Genomic DNA, 22,526 nt, shown 5'->3' with positions numbered 1-22,526 from the left:
CAAGTGACTTCCGAAAAATTTCTAATGTAGAAGTTGATTGTGATTTGATTGTGGTGGTTTCGTGTCATTCAAGTCTTATTGATTATTAGTCATTAAATACGTTAAACATGACAATCCCGGATTATATTTAGAATATTAAGGAAGTGGATATCTTAATTGTTCCATTTTGCATCATTATTACCGTTAAAATGGCCGATTCATTATGGGAAGACAAGGATGTTAGATTTGATATTCCTAGCCGGCAAGGATAATTTTTAATGATTTCACTATAATTAAGGGCCTTATCAGTATTTTTAATTGTTGTTCTTTTTAACAGTCATCTTACCATGAGACTTGGGGAGAAAACTTTGGACGTAATCAATTCCGTTGAGGACACGAAAGGGAATATGGGTGATAACGGACGTTTAGTCGTTACCAATTTAAGATTAATATGGCACTCATTGACCTCTTCGAAAATAAGTTTATGTGAGTTAATCGATTGCAATATTTATTTGGTTTATGTATGCACATGTTACATAAGTCGCCGTTCGTTTTTTAGCTATTGGTTGGAATTGCATCTTACAAATGATTCAGAAGTCTATTAATACAGTAAGTATTGTGTTAATTTTCCTAGGATTTAACACTGATGATGTTTTCGTACTTAATGTTAAGTTCTTCGCAGAGGCAACATGGAGAATCAGATATGATTCAACTGTTGGCGAAAACAACTGATATGAAATTTGAGTTCATATTTACGAATTTGATGCCAAAATCTTTGAAAGATCTCTCATCAGTAATATCCGTGCACAAGTAGGTAAATGTATCAACAAATCTGATGATTTAGAATTATTCGCCATCGGCGAAGTAATTTATGTAAATAACTCAAATGAAGTATCTACAGAGGCTGATATAAGCATAATACGAGTAATGTGGCGTTTTTATTATTTTGCGTCTCACTTAATATAAACGACATTCTCACAAGAGTACACTTTCGTTGATGCAATACATCTCTCATATCGAGTAATATTGGGGTTTCTAGCAAGCATTCTGAGAAGATCAATATAATGCAAGGTTTTATCCGCCTGTCCTAAACTTGTTTCCTACATACCCATCTTTCCTGGATGTTACACCCACATAGCCTTGTAACTCCTAGGGTATACACAGCATTAAGGTAATCAAGTGACCTTGATGAAATGGTTTACCTATAGGAAAAAAACTTCTGGTTCCCTGTTACTATTTTTACCCAATTTGGTGGACATCAAATAATGTCGGAGCTCTTTGGAGAAGTGTTTATTTTGTAATTTATATTTTTTAGTCGCATTAACATAACTAATGTCTGAAATAGGATATGCTTACAGTGATAATTTCAAGTTTGTTATGTATCTAAATTTTAATGCATAATTTTAAAAAGTAAACCATTAACCTCTCCCATTGTACCGTATTCAGTATACAAATAACATAACTGGGGTTGTTGTATAGACTGGCTTAGATATCTTGATGGATATGTGCTTAGCATATTCGGTGGCTTTTGATGTGAATGACGTTTTATCATGTGCAGATTTTTTCTTTGATTTTAGTTGATGCAAAATCATCCGTTTAGTTTCATGAAATTGCTTTTATCATGAGCAAATACCATGAACATAATATGAGTTGCCTTGATTGTGTCTGTGTACCATTGAAATGAATGAATGAAAGGGTTCATACCGGCTAACACAGTTAAGTGCAAATAACTAATGTTAAAAAAGCAGAAACTCGTTAACAATTGTGTGATCGGTATAGAATATTTTGAATTTCAATGAGGAAGCAAGGATATTGGTTGAAATAATGCTAGGAGACATTGTGAATTTTTTTAAAAGGGTATCAGAGGGAAAATTAGGCATCTTCCATAGGCTTAATTTACTTTGGCTATTAAGTGAGTGAAAACTTTTCCATCCAAAATGTCAAAAGCATTCATTTTTCACTCTTGCATGAATTGTTTCAGTATAAATCACCTATTAACTTAAAAGAGATTTGAATTGAAAAACTAGCCAATTTTCTGTAATTTTTTCAATATGTGGGAAGTGCTACTGGCAGGATATTCTTGTGGAATCATCAATTGATGGAAAAATATAATGGCGCTATTAAGAGAACTACTATGCACTCGTTTCCTATTCACTATAGTTCTGTAATATGAAATATGTTGACTTGCCAGAAATATTTTTTAAATATCATGAGGGACAAAAGTGTAATGTACTTTATTATTGTTAGGGAAATTCTTAAAAATATAGTGGATAGGGATTCCATCACCCAGAATACTCAGGGCAGTAGGTGGTCTTATTTAAATTCATATTTTCCCAGTCTGTGTGGTACTTTAAATAGATGTCTACCTTTTATTTTCTTGGAAAACATTGAAAATGTTCTAATGGAAGTTCAGTAACACCATCTTACTTTTTATTGCCTTCATTTGAAAACAGGGTAAGCTCAAAAGTAATTATGGACACCAAGAAAACCAATTCAGTTTCATTCACATTTCTATCCATAACCCGGACAGTTTATGATTGAAGGTGGCTTAACTGCTTTATGTATTCCTTTTGCTAATTTGTTCATTGCTGAAATAATGAATGCTCATAAAAATGGAGAATACCCAGCCTGATTAAAGTAAGTAAAAGTTCTTTAACATTGTATTGATGACTTTACACCGAAGAATATTTTATCAAAAAACTTTACCATTAATGCTTAATAATATGGTTTCAAGAACCTGTTTACAACCTAAAATAATTACCTAAATTTAGTTGCTGAAAGCAGAGCTATATAATTAGCATCCAGGTGGTGTGTTGGAGTACAAGTTGGTATGTCTGCTGTGATATGTTGATCCAATTGCAAGCCACTCAAATCACATATAGGCTGCGCAGATGGCGTCTGTTAAAACTGTGACTGCAAATTGGTTTATGGCGATTAAAAAATGGCGAAAATTATAAGTTACTGACGTCCAACTAGAGGTGGAGAGAAGTCTTTCCTGCCATACTGCTAGACATTTCATTTGAGTGTTGTCTTTTTTACAAAGCAGAGCACTGTGATCATAGAGGTTGTGATATTTGTCAAAAGCACTTGCATACACTACGTATTAATATTTTTTTGTCTATATCACCAGTTTTATGCACTGATCACTTGACATTTTGCATGTATCCTTTGGGTCTTAGATTCCTATGCAACCATTTCATTGCACAAATAAACTTTTTTGTTTTTTGTATTTTATATCCACAAGCACTACGCAAGCAAATATTTATCCCAATCCATTTTATTGAAAATATTTCTTCAATATTTCATCAATTATGTATGTTAAAAAATTAATCAATTGGATCTTTAGTGTTTGGTAATGTATAAGGAAGGAGAAATACCAGAGTTTTATATCACAACAAAGCTTAGTGAAAGGATGCCTTTAAAATCTAATACAGGTTGAAGGAAATGCACATGTCATTTTGTTAGAATGAGGTTACTAAACTTCATCTCTGTCCCTGGAAAAAATTTCCTGTGGCAGTTTTCATATGGTTCTTTACTTATTTTAGCACTCTGCAAGCCACCATTAGGATGTGTGGCAAGGGGTGAATACACAGTAGACTAATTGTGACCCAAATATTTTTACCCGTACCATGCTCGGACAATGTTATTCTGATCTCTTATCGTTCATGGAATAAATGACATCTTAAATCTATCTGTTTTAGACTTAATCTCTCTGATTTTACTATCATGATCTCTCCTACCAGTGTATGATGGTGGTAATAATAAATTTTCAACATCACTGCTGAAGAGACATCCTTTTAATTTATACAAGAGATTTAATCTGTAATTTAACCTTCGCTCCATGAGTGATTCCCAGCCTAGCTGCTACAATATTTTGGATACACCACTAAGATTATCATGGCAACATTTTACAAATCTACCTCCTTTACGCTGTATGTGATCTAATAAGGCAATCTATCCAACTTCGTGATGATCCCACATAGTTCTAGCAGCATACTACATTCTAAATGAGGCCTCACTAGTGGAAGGTAGTATTTATTTTTGACTTTCTCAATCACATGTACCCAGTACTCTTCTAATAAATCCTGATTTTTTGTTAGCTTGTCCACATATTCCCTGTATGTGTTTCACTCAGAAGAGGTAGCGAGTGAGGGTAACGCCTATGTATTTAATTGAGTCTACAATGTTTGAAATGGCTTGGCCTCCCCCATTGGCAAATACCAGCCTTAGAAGCAGTAGATTAGAGTAATTAGGGCCTGCTAATCAAGAAATAATGGGTATGATTCCCACCAAGGTGGGTTATCTCCACCTATGACTAAGGTATTTGTGTTCATGCCTACTGGTTGTTGTTAAACCTTTTTTATGGTGTGCATAATTACATTTCATATTTATGTGCAGTAAAAGTATTGTTATTTCTCCTTGTAGGAACAATACAGGTGGTTTATAAAACTAATGCAGAAATTGAAACTTTCAGAAATGTTTTTTAAAGTATGATGAACGTACATGCATGTAGTCATATTCTCTTTTAATTAATAGATTAGTATGAAAAATGATTAAATCAATTAAAAATGCCATCAGAAAGGCTGTATTTTTTAATGTAACTTGGTATGTGGCAATTTGCGTATTTAAATATTATTCAATTGTTTATTGATTGCAGCCTTCCTTTCTTCCCTGTGTAAATCTGATTTTTTTAAATTTTTGTCGCAATGTATCACATCCCTCCTTATTTGACCTTAAATGATGTTTTTGCTTGAAGAACAGTGTGTCAAAAATGTGGTATAAGCATTGTCATGTTTAATAATAGCATTAAGTAGATTTACAATGGAGCAATTTCAAAGTGTAAAAATCATTCAATTTGCCCTCACCTATTCACCTTCACCGGATTGATTTTTACCACTTGAAATTGTAACATTTTAATGTGTATCTGCAGATGGCTCCATTAAAAGTTACTATTGTGGCATCTCCTGTAGGTTCTTTGAATTTGTCAAAGCTAAACACCCTAGTGTTTGAAATTTAGCCTTAACCTTGTGAACTGTGGTGCAACTCTCACAAATACCAATATCTGTGACATTGTATGTATGGCATTTTGTCATATCTTATTCCTTGAAAGCTTGTGGAATTTAGGAGTGTTAATGGAAGCCTCAGTAGCTTAACTGGCTTAAGTACTTGCCTGGAAATCAAGGACTCTGGGTTCAAATCCGAATTTGAGTCAAGGTGAATGATTTTTAAACTTTGAAATTGTTGCATTGTTATGTGCATTAGTGGGTGGATCTATTAAAAGTTACTGTTACAGCATCTCCTGCTAGTTTCTTTGAATTGAGTGGATTTATTGAGTACAAAGGTAATCTCAATATACTAGGAAGTTCCATGACATACTTTTGTCTTTGTCCCGTGATCTTTCTGAGTAGACTTTTCTATCAATAAAATTGTATATGTACTTTGTCTAATAAAATAAGAAAGTTTGGATGTATACCCAACTTATCTGGTTCTAACTCTTTTCCTGGTTGCTTCCTCATTTCTCAGTTTATCAGCCCATTGATTTATCTTCGACTAGCTTCAGTTTTCAAGGTCTATTGTTTTGATTCTCCACTTAGACCTTTGTCAGATCCATGGATCAGGGTGGCTGTTCAAGTTAGAAAAATAAGGAAAGGATGGGAATCATTCTGCATTTCTTCAAAGATGTGGAAAAGAGTTTAACAAGGATGTAATGTAGAATATGATATATGTAATGGGAATTCACAATAATATTGGGGTCCATTTAGTCATGAGATAAATTCATATATGATCTAGGCCATCACACATGCTGGCTCTGGAAAAATCCAATGCGATAGTTTCTGAAAAACTGCAGTAATACTAGTAGCATGCAAAGCAATGAGCTAATAATCCAAAAAACCTAATCAAAATCTACGCTCTGAGAGAGAAATAAGGAAGGGTAGCATCTCCATCAGGAAAATTGGGAAAACTTGGCGAATAGGAATCCATGAAATTGAGTGGCCATAATAATGGACCACAACCTAAATGAATCCTTGTACATTATCCATGTTTATGGCTATAATTTACAAAATAACTGAGAGTAGTGCTGTGCATATTTGGTTTGTCAAGGAAAACTGACACGCAAAACTTTTCCTGTAAAAATATTGTAACACCTATCCACAGTTATCAACCCAAAAGTCAGTGTGATGGGTTAGGGTAGAGCTTACCTAAGACTACGACCAATGGTGAGTGAAACTTATGCATCAGGGTTGGGGAGTCAGTTTCTTTCCCTGTGCCACGTATGGTTTCCCAGAAAGATCTGGTACCAGAAAAATCACATAGCATGGGTGAAACTGAGATGCTCAAAGGCATCCCCAGGAATCAAATTCAGGCCACCTGGTCAGTAGCCCAGTACTCTGCGCCCTGGGCTACTACATTCATCATTTTAAGAACAACAAATATGGAATATTTTATTCAAAAATTGTATTTCTTTTTATTGTTAAATAAACACAAATGCAGAATGTGCAGGAATTAAATTTGAATTATTGTTGTATATAAATCAGTTACAAACCAACAAGTGAATTGTTAAGTTGTGTTTTTCTCGTAAGATTTTAATTTATGCTCTCTCTGACTTGACTTTTACTTATCCAGTTAGGTCCTCTTTAACCTCAGCCGATAGATAAGTATGAGGGCTGTTTAATTAATTGTGGTGGGAAATTTTTTACTTTACAGAAACTTAGAAATGGAAGTGCTTACTTTGCACAATGGTGTTTGTTCACAGTTGGGGACTGTAAAATATTAAATGGGGATAGACCTGGACTATAGAAAGGACAAGGAACAAAACTTCACATTGGTTTAATGAGATAATCATTATTTCACAGAACCCACCATGTACAAATACATGTAATTTTTCTGTTCCTAAAATGTGGGAATTTCCCCTTTCAAAATATTTTAAACCATCTTCTAGCTGTGCTCTAGGGAAGAATAGACTCTCCATAAGTCTCCTGTGGCATTATATAGGTCTCAGTTGCTGATTTTACCTATTTAGTATATCATTAATTCAGTTGCTCACTCTCTTTCAATTAATTAATGAAGCTTTTCTTTAATTCCTCTTACTCTCTAAAGATGCCATTGATACTATGGGCGTTGTCTCATAAATAAGTAAAGGCACAAGTGATTAAAATATTCTTCCCAATTAAGTTTCATAGGTTGCTACTCAGGCAGTTTTGAGTTGAATATGATATTTCAGTCGCAACTGAAGTAACAAGAACCGTTAAGCAAGGAACTGACACCTGATTTTGGAAGTAAACCTACTTCTTTGACAAACCAGATTTGGAGGGAAACCCATTGTACTTCGGAACCAGTCGAAAGTAGATGCCCTAATTAAGGTCGTCGGAAGGTTTCCACCTCCTATGTGCAGACATGTCTTTATGTCAATTACGATTCAAATCAAATTATTGACTAGGAGGGCCAATTTCTAATTTAGAAATATGATCTAAGATTCTAACTTGTCATATTCACATTATGACATTCCAGAGCCGTGTGGGGTTCCCATTTCAGTGATGTCAGTCATGAGTGTCAATAAAAACACTTGAGAATGGTGACAGGGCAACCACCATAACTATTTATTGTAAGAACATTAGGATTAGCCCAAAGAGACAATGAATCCTGGCAACTCCAAATTGGCCAAATGTTGTGCCAGGCAGAGGGGAGGAAGACTTCCAGAGTCATCATCTCATGAAATCCTTGCAAAGGGACAGGGGTAGCACGGAAGAGGCACTTACTAGTTACAATTGGGACTTCGAAGTGTAGGACGGTGTTGAGGAGAGAGAAATTAGAAAATACTTGTATGAAGCGGGAGATGGAGGGAGAAAATATATGTAGATAGTTTGAGTCTGTGTGAGGTGTAAGAGATAGCAACTGATAGAATTTTATTGGTAGAAGTAAAAGCTAAACCGATGCACTTTTTCATCATTCAAGTCTGTTGGCTGCAAGTAATTGTACTGAGAAAGGTGATAATATATACAATCAATGAAAGGATAATTGTATGTATTTCTGGAGGGAAACACTTAATTATGATGGGATATTAGAATACAATGGTAGGTGAAGGAAGAGACATGTTTGTGAATTCAAGGACTACGATTTATGAACAAGAAATAACCACGGGGAGAAAGCAATAGAATTCTGAAGGAGACAAGATTAAATCATAATGAACAATTGGTTTAGACACCACAACTGGCATATATAATGCATGGAATTTGCCTGGGGATTTAGAAAGATATCTAGAATGTATTTCTAGATGAAGTTAGATTTTCCTAAATCTGTGGCTAGATGTTAGGCACAGATTTAGGAACAATGTGATACAGTCACAGATTTTCTAAGGAGTGCATGTGGATTCAGATCGAATTAGTAATAATGAAATTTAGTGCCTAATTCAAAAAAGTATAACAGGGAAGACAGTTTGGGAAGTGAAATGTAGAAGCAGCCTTAACAATGGAACAATAATAAAGGAGTATTATAGAAGCTATAGAGAAAATCATGAGTGAGGAAAGGAAGCAAGGTGCTATAAAATAAAAGTGAGGACATATCAAGAAATGGTTATTGAAAGCTGCAAATGAAATAATATGAATGGTATATAGACAGATGATGGAAACCATGGATTACAGACGAGATGATTAAAAAGACAGAGATGATAGAAGGAAACAGAAGAATGTAAAAACAGAGTGATGATGAAGGAAGTATAAAGGGTTAAATTATAAACTGAGGAAGGAAAAAAATAGAGCAAAAGAAGTTGGTGGAAGGTGCAGTGTGATGATAGCTAATTAGATGAACGTCTTAATTCAGGGGAAATTGCAACCATAAGGTTCCTTCCATTCAACTCTTTTATGGATATGAAAAGTTTACAAAAGGGCAGTGTAAATCCATGCAAACAATTTCATTTTCGATTGATTGTCAGGAAAACTACTGATTAAAACAGGGAAATTCAAGAAGGAATATATGAAGGAACTATACGTGGTCTGTGCAATAAATACTTGAACTGGTGCAATCTGGTGACCATGAAGCTGACTCTAGCCCTTCCCACTAGTGGCGCTAGTTGCCTGAGACCCAATGAGCCGTCTGTGCTTGGTGAATCGTCGAGCTGTGCGTGTGGTGCCAGTTATGTTAGTTTCTTTTGTCCTTGTTTTTATTGTTTTCTTTTCCCTAGCTTACGTGGATTCCATTTTCACCCATCCAGGATTCAAGTGGGTTGCATAGAAGGTGTCAGGTAGATAGGGTATTTAGTAATTGACTAGAGGCTCTCAGTTCAAATCTTGATGAATACCCCTGGTTACCCCCAGCTGAATCCAAACGATGGTATTTTCTGTGAACCACATCTTTTCTTGGAAACTATGCCATATGAAGAGAACTCCCTCAAATCCATCCTTTCCTGATGCACACCTCACATTCCACTGGGCTTAGGACAAGATGAGCTCTATCATAATCTTAATGTGGCTTTTATTTATTTTAGAAAGGCCATTATCAAAAATGGTTCATGCTTGCACATCATTAGCCCTGAATTGATGATTTTCCAATAAATTTTTAATTTTAATGAGCTTTGAACGAAGGCACTTGAACTTATTTCATATCTTAAATACTGACTGAGATTTTGTTGCTGAAACTCTGCAAACCAAAGCATCCAAGCACTTTAATTTTACAGGAAAATCTGTTTTGGGTAACCATTCAGATTTTGGTTGAGCACTTAACTTCCTCTATCACTTGCACTTTTACTTTTTTGCTCCTAAAATATATTTCTTATTATTGTAGGCATTTCCCTAACACAATTTTAGCTCTGTTTTTAAAAGGTCTGGAAAAATACTGTATTAATCTTGTGAGTGTTCACCTCAACCTATATTAGAGCTCTTAGTTTTGTAGGAATAGAGTATTATGTGTACCCATGCATATGAATGTATGTGGGAGATAGTATTACCGAGAGATGTACTGTTAGTTGAAATAGCTGGGCATTTTATTTTGCTTAAGTACCTAATTTTTATTGGGAATTCACTGGCATGTGCTTTGACCTTAAAGACCATGACTTATCATACATGAAATTGAGCAAATTCCATTATCACAGTAATGTTTGCATGCTCCCTTTAGTTTTCTATAATTCAGCCAAGTAATTATAATACAAAATTAAATTTGTGAAAATTAGTGTGTATTTCAGTAATTATAATGGATTTTAACAGAGTTCATCCTAAAACAATGAAAATAAGTGTATGACTCATAAAACTTTTTGCACTCCATTTTTTAAAAAAATGACAAAACAGCCTTGATGCATTGTGAAAATTTCCTCCCTTCAGTTCATTGCTATCTAAAATAAAGTGTTTAAAGACTTCCTAACTAATGTATGAGAGGCATGTATATATGAATGCCATTGAAATTTATGCATGAATATAAATTTTGTCCATTGTTTATTAACCACTTCATTGACATTAGGTCATATATGTCATCAAAGCTGTATCGTGAGCTAAAACTAAGAGGAGCTTTGTTAAATGGTCGGCAGCTTAAAGTCCTTCCTCTTGAAAAAGTAATATCTTATGTTAATGGAGTTTGGAATCTCTCCAATAATCAGGTAAAGAACCTTAAAAATATTCTTCAAATAGTGTAATTATAAAAATTTAAATATTAGTAATATCTATTAAATAAAAAATCAATTTCAGGGAACCCTCGGAGCATTCATCATAACTAATGTCCGTTTAGTTTGGGTATCGGACACCAAAGATCAGTTCAATATTTCGATACCTTATTTGCAAATAATAAGGGTAAGCTTTTGAAATGATTGACTACTTAGGATATCCATATTCGTTTACAAAAATTGAAATGCTATTAATGTTGAAGTGCATTAGAAGTCTGATACACTAGTGCCCACTGGTAACAAAGTTTATGGCCAGAAATTGAAAGTTTGAAAAAAAATCCTCTGATTTTTGAAAATGAATTTCAAATTAAATCTCGATGTTTTTCAGAAATGTGTACTTTTTTCATGAAGTACTTGTTGTCCTCTATATTCAGATGTAAAATGTCAGTTTTATTAGCTACTGGGAGTCAGAAGGATTAAATATACTTGTGGCAGATCACGTTGAAATAAATATATCTGCAGGATGTCACATGACTTGAAACTTATAAATACACATTCTGGTGTGTGCAGTTTGGGAAAAATCACAGAATTAATCATACTTTGTGGCTGTGCCAATGTATCAGGCTCCTGTATTAAAAAAATTATAATATTTTGATTTCGATAAGCTGTTATTGTGAGCATTAGTCAGAAATTTTTAATTAGTAAGTAACCTCATACGTACTCCTCATTTTAATTTATACCAGATTAAAGCACGAGAATCCAAGTTTGGTCGTGCACTAGTTGTTGAGTGCTCAGAATGCAGTGGGGGTTATGTTCTTGGATTTCGCATTGATCCAAAGGAAAGACTTGAGCAGGTTCTTGAAGAGTTATCTTCCTTACTAGTTTCTTATTCTCGGCGGCCCAACTATGGAGTGGAATTTATTAAGGAGTCAACTGTAAGTTATTACATTATGTTTAGCATGTTGTTTAATTTGTTATTTGTTAAGTGGTTCCAAAAAGTTCAAGTTATGAACTTTTATCATTGGATTAAGGAATATGCTAATAAAATTATGATTATTGCTCTTCTGTCTAAAAAGAAAATTTGTGTTTGACCATTCTACTACTAATACACTTTGATTGGTTATAATGATATTATCAACATAAATAAATCACTTACAAATATTTCCTGTTATTTTATATAGGAAGGAAAACAGAAGGAATTGACTAAGGATGATTATTTTAAAAGTGAATTTGGATCTGAGGATATTGATAGTGTTGAAGAAGACAAATTTTCAAATGCTTATTCTGCATATTTGGCTGATGGCCATGCCACTGGGAAGAGTCGTGAGCCTATTTATTCAAAAGAGCTTGGGTTAGCAATTGAGAAACCTCCAGATGGGTTCACCTTGAAAAGTTTATGGGAAGTAATTCCCAGCAAAGAAAGCTAATGTATGGATGTTCTGCAATCAGAATTCATTTTTAGCAATTAGTAAGAAAAATATTCTTATGTCTAAAGACAAGCATCACGTCACACACGAATGAAGGCTTTAAAAAGAATTATGCATTCCTAATGTGTAATATTTACTCATTGAAAATTTGATTGAATGCTGTTATTGTTTTTTTCTGTCTTAGAATTAGCAGTAAGTCCTTGGTCCCTGCACTTGATGTATTGAACTGATTAAGAATTCTCATCTGTACTTTCAGAAACAGTTACATCTTCATTCAAGGAAGCTTACTGGAAAACTAGGTGTTGAGCTTATGTTCTAGTAAGGATTATGATAAACTTTGACTGTAATATGTTATATAGTTTTTCAACTTCATTGTTTTCTCATAATTGTGATTATGAATAATGCAACAATCTTGGAAATCTGCCTTTCAGGAAATTAGTCTTTTCTTTGATTTCATAAGCTTTGTCTTGTCCCTATGTTTGCCAGAGGAAAGAAACAGGATGAAATTAACACCAAGGTCTAAGGTGTGATGTGAGCCTGTCATGTGATACCTTTAGGGCTCACCCAGTCACAAATATAAGTAGCCAAACTGATTAATTTGATCATGGGCTTATGCAGATACAACAGATACACATAATCATAGAAAATCATCATCATTGGTTATCTATCTGAAGATTGCTGGGTAGAAGCTTGTCAAACTAACCTGCCACTCTCTTTCTTCCTTCATGCCTCCTTGCATTGACATCTTTGATCACTTGCTTTTCATAATTTATTAGTTTTCATAGTTCTTTTATAATTCTTCCCCTCTATTTTTCCTTGAATTATGGTCTCCACTAAGCAATTGTAACTTAGGATGTGTCCAATTAGTTTCTCTCTTCTACTTGTAAGTGTCCCTCATAGGCTTCACCTCTTTCCTTTAAAGTACATCTTAATTTGTTACTCTTGTCTATCCATTGCATTTTCATCGTTCTTTAATATTGAAGTTATTATTTTTTTAATGCATATAAGATATAGAGTTCAATGTGTATGTCAGAATGTCCCACTGATCTATAATTTTAAACTTGTCTAGCATTTGAGGCTTCTTATTTGCATATATGTATTTTATGGTAGTCGCATATGCTCCATGTATCTGTGTACCTGTTGTATTTGTTCTATCTATTGTCTATTTCATCCATTGTATTTTTTCTTTACTAACAATTTCCTATGACAGACAGCTATTTTTTTGCAGTAATCTTTCATGAACCAAAGCATTAAATCCTGCAATACAACTTTAGAATTCATCCTATAAATCTACTTCAGAAAAGCATGAAGGAAGACAATAGTATTTTCAACCCCTATTTTTATTTAGTTTTGGGTGCTAATTTGGATTGGTAATATTTGGCTAAAAGGCTTTAGGTATTTAGGCACTTTAGGTGTCTTTAGTGAAATCTTTGTGACTATTTTCATTAGGTGCCCTAAGTTCCAGCTATCCTATTTTTTTGTGTTCCCTTTGGGTAATCAATTCCAAAATCTAGACCAAATCAAGTGAACTGGGAAATTGAATTTGTTGAATTTTGTAGGTGTCATGAAGAGACAGAAATGTTTTAAAGTTTTTATGCTGGATTCAAAAATATTTATGCTGGATTGATGCAAACATCCATCCTCCAGTAAAGCATTTATTGTTAATAAAATGAAATGCAAATTTCATGATTTTTTGAGTCAGGTACAAGGTTGAAGATGATGCAAGACTTTTTTTTAGGTTTTAAGGGTTCTAAAAGCATCAAAAATTGCATATTTTTATTCTTCTCAATTTGGTGTAAGCACAGAAAGTTTTCCCCATGACATCATCTTATGGTAAATATTCTGGAGTATTTGGAATAATTTATGAACAAAGAGATGACAATTCGTAGTATTCAGTCCTCTCAATGTAAAACTTCTAATGACCCTCCAAGAGTTGTTTTTTCTAACCAATGTTGTAATGGGTGCAAAATCAGAGGGACAAGAATTACAGATTTATAAATATGTATTGTAATTATCCATACTCTATACAGAAATCCCTGGCCCTCTTCTCCAATGTCAATCCATCCTTCCCATCTACCATATCTACCTAACAATCATAGGGATGTTGTTCTCCTGGAAATGGTTGCCATTAAAAACAATACTGAACTGGAATTGTACCAATGTCATCCATATGCCATTTCAGTTTCATTCAATTTATAATATTTTATTTATCGCTGGACAAATTTCTCAACTTATTTTCATAACTGAAGCACCAATTCTAAAACCTTGTAAAATGTCTTATTGATTGTGACTTAATGTAATTATTTTAGTCTGTGATAAATAAAGTTCAAAATATTTCTGTGATTTGTAAATTTTTTTTATATTCCATTCCATTGTGAGGGTAATGTTTGGGTTAAATTGTTTTTGGAGTTATTTTTCAAACATGAGCAGAAAATTCTTGGAGAAAAATCATTGAAAGTGGCATCAAAATACTATGCCATGCTAATATTTGCAACATGAATATCATTGCTCTAGTGTGTGCTGCAATTGCTACCCTGAAAATCATTGCAGAGGCATTGCCTATCAAGTTTGTGCTGTTAAGTTTCAGAGCTAATTTTGGGCCAGTGTAAATATGGATGTACCCTAGCCTAAATGTTTTCATTTAATTATAAGACATTGGTCAATGTGAAAAAGAAGTTTTATTTTGTTGTATTTACAATACATTAAACATTCCTCTGTTCAGTCTTCATCATTCTTAACAAAAAATTTGAAAATGTTTCCACCAATTAACACAAATTAATTATCATGAATGCCTATTAATAAATTTTAGTCATTTTATATATCCAAGCTTCAACAACTATAAACATCTATACTAAATGAAGGAACATCTCAATCATTCAATGCATACGTATTATATATGAAAAGTTTGTGTGCACCAGGCACAATTAATGCATTGAGCTTATCAAAATCTAACAGCATAAAGTCATTATTTTTATAATGAATTAACATCTATTATAAATTTAAGTAAATAAAGTATCAACAACCATCATGCAATGATCAAAACTTTATTTAAATTCTGAATGAGGTAATAGCATTATAACTTAGTTAAGGTGCATTTGGGAATTCTTCCATTCTATCTTTGATGTCTTGCTTGTCAATTCTCTTTGGTCCAATTCTTCCATTTTCCCTGGGTTATCAGGAGTAGTTAGGGCTGAGCCGTGTATTTCAAGTTTGGTTGCACCATGAGCCATCTTGTAAAGTGGTATTCTTTCCTTGGTACCAATAATCATTTCCATGGTATTGATTTCATTCCGTAGGGTGCTGAAAAGCAAATTAATCCTGATATTATCAACTATATCAAAGACAACAACCATGTTAATCATGACTAAAAGTATGCTAGACTTACTCCCTATCATTTTGGATTAGCTGTTTTTGCTCTAATGCCCTCCGGACTTTAGGCCAAAGCATAGAAAGGCTTTTATCGGTATCTCCTTTCTCTGCAATGGGAGTGGTGGTGTTGTTATCCAGAAAAGCTGGAACAAATCCAGGGTGTGCAGATTTAAGCCGAAGTGTGGATGCACGATTCGCACGTACAGTTACCTAGCATGAGTCACCAAAAAGGATAAAGTTGTATTTAAAGAAGTTAATCAAAAAGAAATTTTTAAAAAATAGCCAGTCTATGTCCAATATCTATCACCAATATATAGTAGGCTTAAGCTATATTTATTTTCAATTAAAATTTTTTGGGGAGGATAAGGGAATCTTAAGTAATGCTTACTTATTCAATTAACTTATGCAGAGAAACCCTTTATAATTTTATAATGAACGATAAGTCATTCAGCATTAATTCTGATCCAACTCTTTAACATTCAATGCAAAATTCATTTGGTTCAAAAAAATCATTTTCACCAAAAATAATCTGAATCATATCTATATTGGTAATTTTATAAGCTAGAACATTTGTCGCTAACTCAAGTTGTATACGAAGAGTTCAAACCCAAAATACTGTTTTTATCGACATAAAAAAATGAAGTAATACAAATATTGAGGGTATTATATTATCCACTCATTTACATTTTCACTTTGGGCCAGAATCTGTTTACATGTAAATGTACCCAAAAATATGTATGGGAATCATTATTGGTGCGACGCAAGTAAAGATCAGGAAAGAAAACAAATTAGGAAGTGCATAGTGAGAGCGGGGAAAGGAATGTTGGCAGAGATCCAAAGGAGACACCAAAGGTGGACTCAGAGCATTTGGATTGTCAGTTGAAGACTATGATAGAGGGGAGAGCATTAGGCAAGCTAGGAAGGGGTAGGAATATGATTGGCATATTGTATCGAAAGAAGGGAGGAAGGAAATATGTGAAATTGAAGAAAGTGATGTTGTATTGTCAGGTGCCAAGTATGTTTTGTTAGAAGAGGCAAAGAAAAATATATTGTTTGTCAGTCTGTGTCCATACATAAATTTAAATGATAGATTGTGTAATATTTATAAGTAAAGATGAGTTTGTGGCTTAAGTGAACACTTGTTTAATTGGGACTTTATCCTTAAAATGTTGGTACATATGGTATTACTATGAAAGGGTATTCGTATAAATTTATACATGACATTATTAAATTATGAGTTAGGTATGTAGCACATGTACCTGAAAGCCCACGATTAAATAATTACCAATTTTTTATAGATTCCGTCTCATAATCCACCTGAAAATTGCACAAAAACTGTTATTAATGGGTAGAGGTCCACTCATTTTTATCATAAATTAGGCTTTAAATTTGTTTTTTCATTCAAACATTATCAAATGATTCTCATCATGTTCAAGTTGCAAAAAAGTTCATTTTATATGGTTTCCTTAATGGTTGTTCGGTACAATCAGGATTGATAGTGGCATTGCAGGCATATTAACAGTAAAAGAATGCTTTGGACAGTTCTGAAAATTTGTTTGGTTTGAGTTTAAGATGTTTGTTTACAGTTTCTTGCCATTAATTTGGGATATGTGACTCATCCATCGTACACCAGTGTGGCAGAAAATATTTGGGCCATCTTGCTGTTGGAGTTTTACATCTTTAACATAAATGCTATGAATTCTGTCCACTATTTTCACTGCTGTGTGATTGGGTTGAAAATTTATATTTAAAAAAATAATTTGAACGAAGGAGAACTCTTGCCTTCAATGTTTTTTAAAAATTGTTTTAATACATATGAAGGACTAGAACAATTTCTTTAGGACCATTATGAATCCATTGATTTCTTTTTGGATCACTATTTCACTTATTTTATGTGATGATGACTTGCAATGTGGATTGCATGCCCAGAGCTACCATCTGGAAAAATGAGATTATTTCATGTGGTAGAAAATAACTGGGAAATCCATAAATATGCAGAAAAGTCACTGGAATATCTCTTAAAGTCCTTTATCTGGTACTGGAAAATTAAAGTTTGTAGCCCACCTGGTATTTTGCACTGAGCAGTTCATTTAGGTTATAATATGCTAGTTGTTTTCATTTCTGAAACTTCTGGTAAGTTTTCTGTATTTTTTTTTAAATGGAATTCAGTGAAAATGGTTCAAAATTCAGAAATTATGAGCATATAAACTACGTATGTGGGTCGCAGTAGTCCGGGGGTAGAGCATTGGACTACTGACCGGAGGGCCCAGGCTCGATTCTTGGGCAAACCTCTCAGGGCATCCTCGGCTCCGCCCAAGCTGTGATAGGTTTTGGCTACCAGATCTTCCTGGGAAACCATAACCGGCACAGGGAAAGGAACTGGCCCCCCTACCCTGATGTGCGAATTTCACATGCCGTCAGGCTTTGTACTGGGTGAACTCTATCATCACCTACCAAACCAACCTTAGGGTTGATAACTCAGTTTATGGTTTGAATTAAGCATGAGGACATTGGATTGAAGCTTTGGATTTAACTTTTTAATGGCATTTGGGAATTTTTAACTGTTTGATGCTTCTTGATAACTGATCATTTTGTCATAAAGCCAAATCAATTACTTAATTTTTAAAACCAATTTAAGAAGCAAATATTTATAACCACTAATTCAAAGTAAGCTGTAAGGATGTTTTAGCATTACACCCTATCGGTATTCGTATGTAGATAGGTGGGCAATGACACTTTGAAAATATTCAACATTATCGTTGTCAAGATTCTCTTTTATTTGGTCCTTGTATATTTACAATGCAACTTTTTACGGGGGGTGAAAATAATTCCCCTTGACTGGCCATCAAGGGATCCTGGTTCGAATCCCAGTCAAGGAGGATGATTTTTACACTCTAAAAATAGTTGTCGTGATTCACATTTAGGGGATGACTCTGTTTAAAGTTACTCTCATGGCCTCTCCCACAGTTTCTTGGAACTTTTATATTTATTTTGATTCATACTTAGATTTTAATTATTCATAACCATAGAATAAATTAGGTTGCTTGTTTTGTGTAACTGAATTCATATTTAATAAGTTGGAAATCTCAGATTACAGTTTTATTCATGAAAAGTTTCATTGTGTCATGTTTCCTAACTTGATTATTACACTTTGCACATTTTAAATAACAATCAGATTTACTCAAGTTTCCTACTTATAATCAATGTTCCATCTCTCTACTCTGGGGCTTGAAACCAGCATAATCATCTTCACAGTATACATTTCTACTTTTGAAAATACTCAATTTTTACACTATTTCAAGTTTAAACTGATGATTGCGTCTGTATAATAGCAGCTGACTGACCCCAACATTAGCTAAAAATATGAATTTCATTTATGCATATTTAATGTGACAACTAATGGTTTTGATACCTACATGAAAAATTCTAACAACTGACTTAATGCAATTGATTGCCGAGGTATGCATAATACCCAGGACAAAGATTTAATTAGTGCATATATAGAATTGAAATTATGGATATATAAAAGAAGTTTAAGCAATATTATTTTTTGTACTTACTTCACATTTCTATATGGCACCAGAATTGGAAACACTTAAGTAACATGATAGCTCATGAAAGTCCAATCAAATGCCTTGGACACAGTAAACTAAATCCAATGCAAGATAGTTGTGAAGGAACTAGTTGTATATTTTTTTCTTACTTGTGTAATATTATACAGCTAATGGAAAAAAATGGTGATAGCAGAGTATTCTGTTTAAAACAATTAGAGTTCTTGTATAGATTCTTTATTTCCTTATTGTGAATTAAATATCATCTAGCAAAGTGTTAAACAGCAAAAAGCATACTATCCATTTACATAAGTTTATTCACTTCACCAAAATTCTCTATTATTACCCTTATTTATCAACTTTAACCCACTAAATTTGAAGCCAACGTGTCTAAATTTTATTGACCACTTTTTGGCTGTCCTCTGAGCTTAATTGTTAGAAATATAATGCAGCAGGGAGCATTAGAGCGAGAGAGTTTGATTTGACATGTGAGGATAGAGATCTCCTTAATTTTCTTCTTACTGTGAGAATTTCACACTTTCAGTGTACGGGAGTCCATGGCATACCCTGTGCTATCTGTGGTTTCCCATGAATATCTGATTCCCAAGAAATAACACCATTTGGACTTTAATAGATGATGGCAGAACATAAAACTGCCATGAAACAACAATTGGCATAAATGTCCCAGCTTTCGATTATCAATATTATTGCTTAGAGTATTTATCTACATTTTAGTTATAAGCATCCAGAGGTATAATTTGGACTTAAACCAGTGCATTCTAGTCAGTAGCCATACATTCTATCCCTTGGGCTTCCATGCCTAACACTAATAGAAATTCTTTGACTGTAATAATTAGCATATCCATATTAAAAGAACTTGGTACTTTTCCACAGATTTTTATTACAAGGTACAACGCGTTTCATCGACTTGCGGCATCATCACGTACAAATATACTTAACAACAGTGCGAGAATATATACGCTCAGGACAGAGTGGGGGCGGGGAGGGGAAGGAGGGCCTGAGAGGGAAGGGGGCAATCAGGTGCGTTGAGGGGTTGGTTTGACCAATTCCAGGTTAGTTTCTCAGAAAGGAGTGGGTAAGGGGACGGGAACAGTTGCTCGTTACAAAGTGTCAAGTTGGGGTTTGCTAGGTACCTCCATATCTCCATTTGCTCGAGAGCATCCATTTTTAATCCTTTTGGGAGAAAATGTAATATTTTTGGGACAAAGTCACTGATGTGGTCGAATTCTAGCCGGTGCTTAGCAAAGAGAGAGTTGGTATTTTTATTTTTGTGACACCTTGCATGTTCCTTGGCTCGTAGGTTGACATTCCTCCCTGTCTGACCAACATATATGGTGTTGTAAATCTCGCATTTTAGTTTACAAATACCTGATTTAAGAAGGCTATCCTGTGTGTCTTTGCCATTGACTAGAAGTTTTGAGAGGGTTAGGGGTGTGTAAAAGGCTGCTTTGAATGAGGTGGGTACGCAGTTGGAAATCCAATATGAAAGATCTCCCAGAAATGAGATCGAGCACCACCTAAATTCTTTAGATACTGTGGACTGAGTGGGGGAAATACTATTTATGGCCATTGATTTTTGTTTTTTCCAAAGTAATTTATCAACTAGCTTAGTGTTGTAGCCATTGTTGGTAAGTATATTCGTGATTGTTTCGAGTTCAATGTAGAAGTTTCTTGGGGAAAGGGGGATGTGTAGGAGGCAGTGGATCATCGAGTGGAGGGCCGCATGTTTGTGAGAAAAATGGTGGGCAGAATCATTAGGAATTATGTGGTCTGTATAAGTGGATTTCCTGTAAATTGCAAACTCATGTCTTTTTTCCCTTTAGGTAATTGACAAGTTGAGGAAGTTGATTGTGCTGTTGACGTCTTTTTCCATGGAGAATGAAATCTTCGGATGGAGTGTGTTTATGTAATTGAGGAAGGTGTATAACTGGTGGTTGTTTCCTGTCCAAAGGCATAAAATATTGTCAACGTAACGGAACCAATAACCCACGTTTTTTACATGCTGATTCTCAGTATTTAAAAGATTTTCTTCTAATGAATTGAGGAAGAGTTCGGCTAGGAATGGGGAAAGGGGGAAGCCATAGCTAGCCCATTCATTTGACTATAAAAAATGTAGTAAAATATGCTTCACAAATTGATCTCCCTCATCAAAATGACAGTTAACCAAAATTAATTTAGTTTCAACAACTTTCTGTCAATAATATGCCAAAAAGTTATTGACTTTTGAATTAAGAAATAAATGGGATCCTTCGTATATATCCAATATGGATGTGTTCCATGTTTGTCCTTTCAATAAATAAAGATTCCATTACTCAAATGTGAATGTTGTCCATAGATTAACAATCACATGCCTACTTTTACTTGCATTTCAGGAACCGATTTCTTTGGTTTTTGGAACAAAATGCTCATGTATTGGTGAGCCATGTATGGAGGAGGGCCCTTCTTTCTTCATTGACTTGTTGTGTTGGATGTAATGCTCTACTTCTCAAAGTATAAACTATGTGATATTAATGCATCATGATGATATGTACCTTATTCCAAATATTATGAACCTTGGTAATTAATTAATCATTTGGGCATAAATTCATATGGCTAATCATCTAGACATGCTATTTAGGTATCTTCATGCCATTTACAGTATACTGACAGGGTTACTTTGACCCATTTATTAATTTAATAGATTCTTTTAAGTATCCAGTACCCAGAGATCAGTTTATCCAGAACTCATCATTGATTACTTTTTTCATATTTTCACTGGATATTATACTTCTATTAGAAGAGTATGATAATTAAACTAGTTATCAGATGTGCATGTCTTCAGTAGAGATCAAATCAGAGAGTTGTGATTCTCTCTCATGCTTTTCAATCATAGCACAGGGCACTACATACAGGTATACATTTCTGTTAGGTTGCCAATATTATGATTAATGGGTTAATATTAATCTATATTTATTATTAAACATTAATATTAATTTTGTATCAAGTGAAAGAAAATCTATGTCCTTTCACATGCCTCATTTATGGTATTAGTTTACAGTATAAATGAGGCATAGTCCAGCAGGGATTATCTTCATGCTTTTGGTTTCTTTTACGTCATAAAAGTTATAAACCTTAGCCACAAGAGAGGAAGTGACAAACCCTCTTTCTTTCCGCTGTCAAGATTGAAGGAAATTTTGTCACTTTCTCTTTAATATCCAAAAAAACTCAAATGGTATTTTAGTTTGGCTCAAGGGTATAAAGACAAAATAGCATGAAATTTGGGTCTGAGGTATTATCACCATTATTCTCATCCCTTCTGGTATTTTTCATTTGAGATAAGAACTTCATTAAATACGCATAGATAATATTTTTTCTTCTCATCTGACTGCTATGTTTTCAGTAGTTTGCCAATTCTATTGCTTCAAATTTCTTCAATTTACAGAAAACCATGTAGGATTTATTATTGACTACCTACATAATTTGATACCAAATTCAGTACAAGGTTATTTCATGTATCGGTGAAATTATGCAAATTGGAGATCTAACAATTAGAAATTTACCAGTCAGAATCGGAGAAACACTTGAAGATCAAAGCTTTGAAAGATTTTGAAATTA

The 22,526-nt window shown here is 34.0% G+C and overlaps 1 protein-coding gene across 2 annotated transcripts; it reads left to right on the top strand.

The window, feature by feature from the left end:
* The first annotated feature begins 44 nt into the window (after window positions 1-44).
* Window positions 45-14,276, top strand: BBS5 (Bardet-Biedl syndrome 5 protein). 2 transcript variants are annotated; one of them, XM_071593208.1, is made up of 9 exons: window positions 45-241; window positions 317-465; window positions 539-588; window positions 662-789; window positions 10,426-10,561; window positions 10,650-10,751; window positions 11,308-11,499; window positions 11,746-11,992; window positions 12,248-14,276. In XM_071593208.1, exons 1-8 carry the CDS (start codon window positions 189-191, stop codon window positions 11,989-11,991), a joined length of 1,056 nt encoding a protein of 351 aa, XP_071449309.1. In that variant the 5' UTR covers window positions 45-188; the 3' UTR covers window position 11,992; window positions 12,248-14,276. The 2 variants fall into 2 exon arrangements, with proteins under 2 accessions (XP_071449309.1, XP_071449308.1); XM_071593207.1 differs by having other exon boundaries at window positions 11,746-14,276.
* Window positions 14,277-22,526: the final 8,250 nt, after the last annotated feature.

This window comes from Hetaerina americana, unplaced genomic scaffold (genome assembly GCF_022747635.1).
Source record: "Hetaerina americana unplaced genomic scaffold, ioHetAmer1.1.p SCAF_53, whole genome shotgun sequence".
In the NCBI taxonomy this organism is placed as follows: domain Eukaryota; kingdom Metazoa; phylum Arthropoda; class Insecta; order Odonata; family Calopterygidae; genus Hetaerina; species Hetaerina americana.
This window is presented reverse-complemented; position numbering and strand designations above follow the sequence as displayed.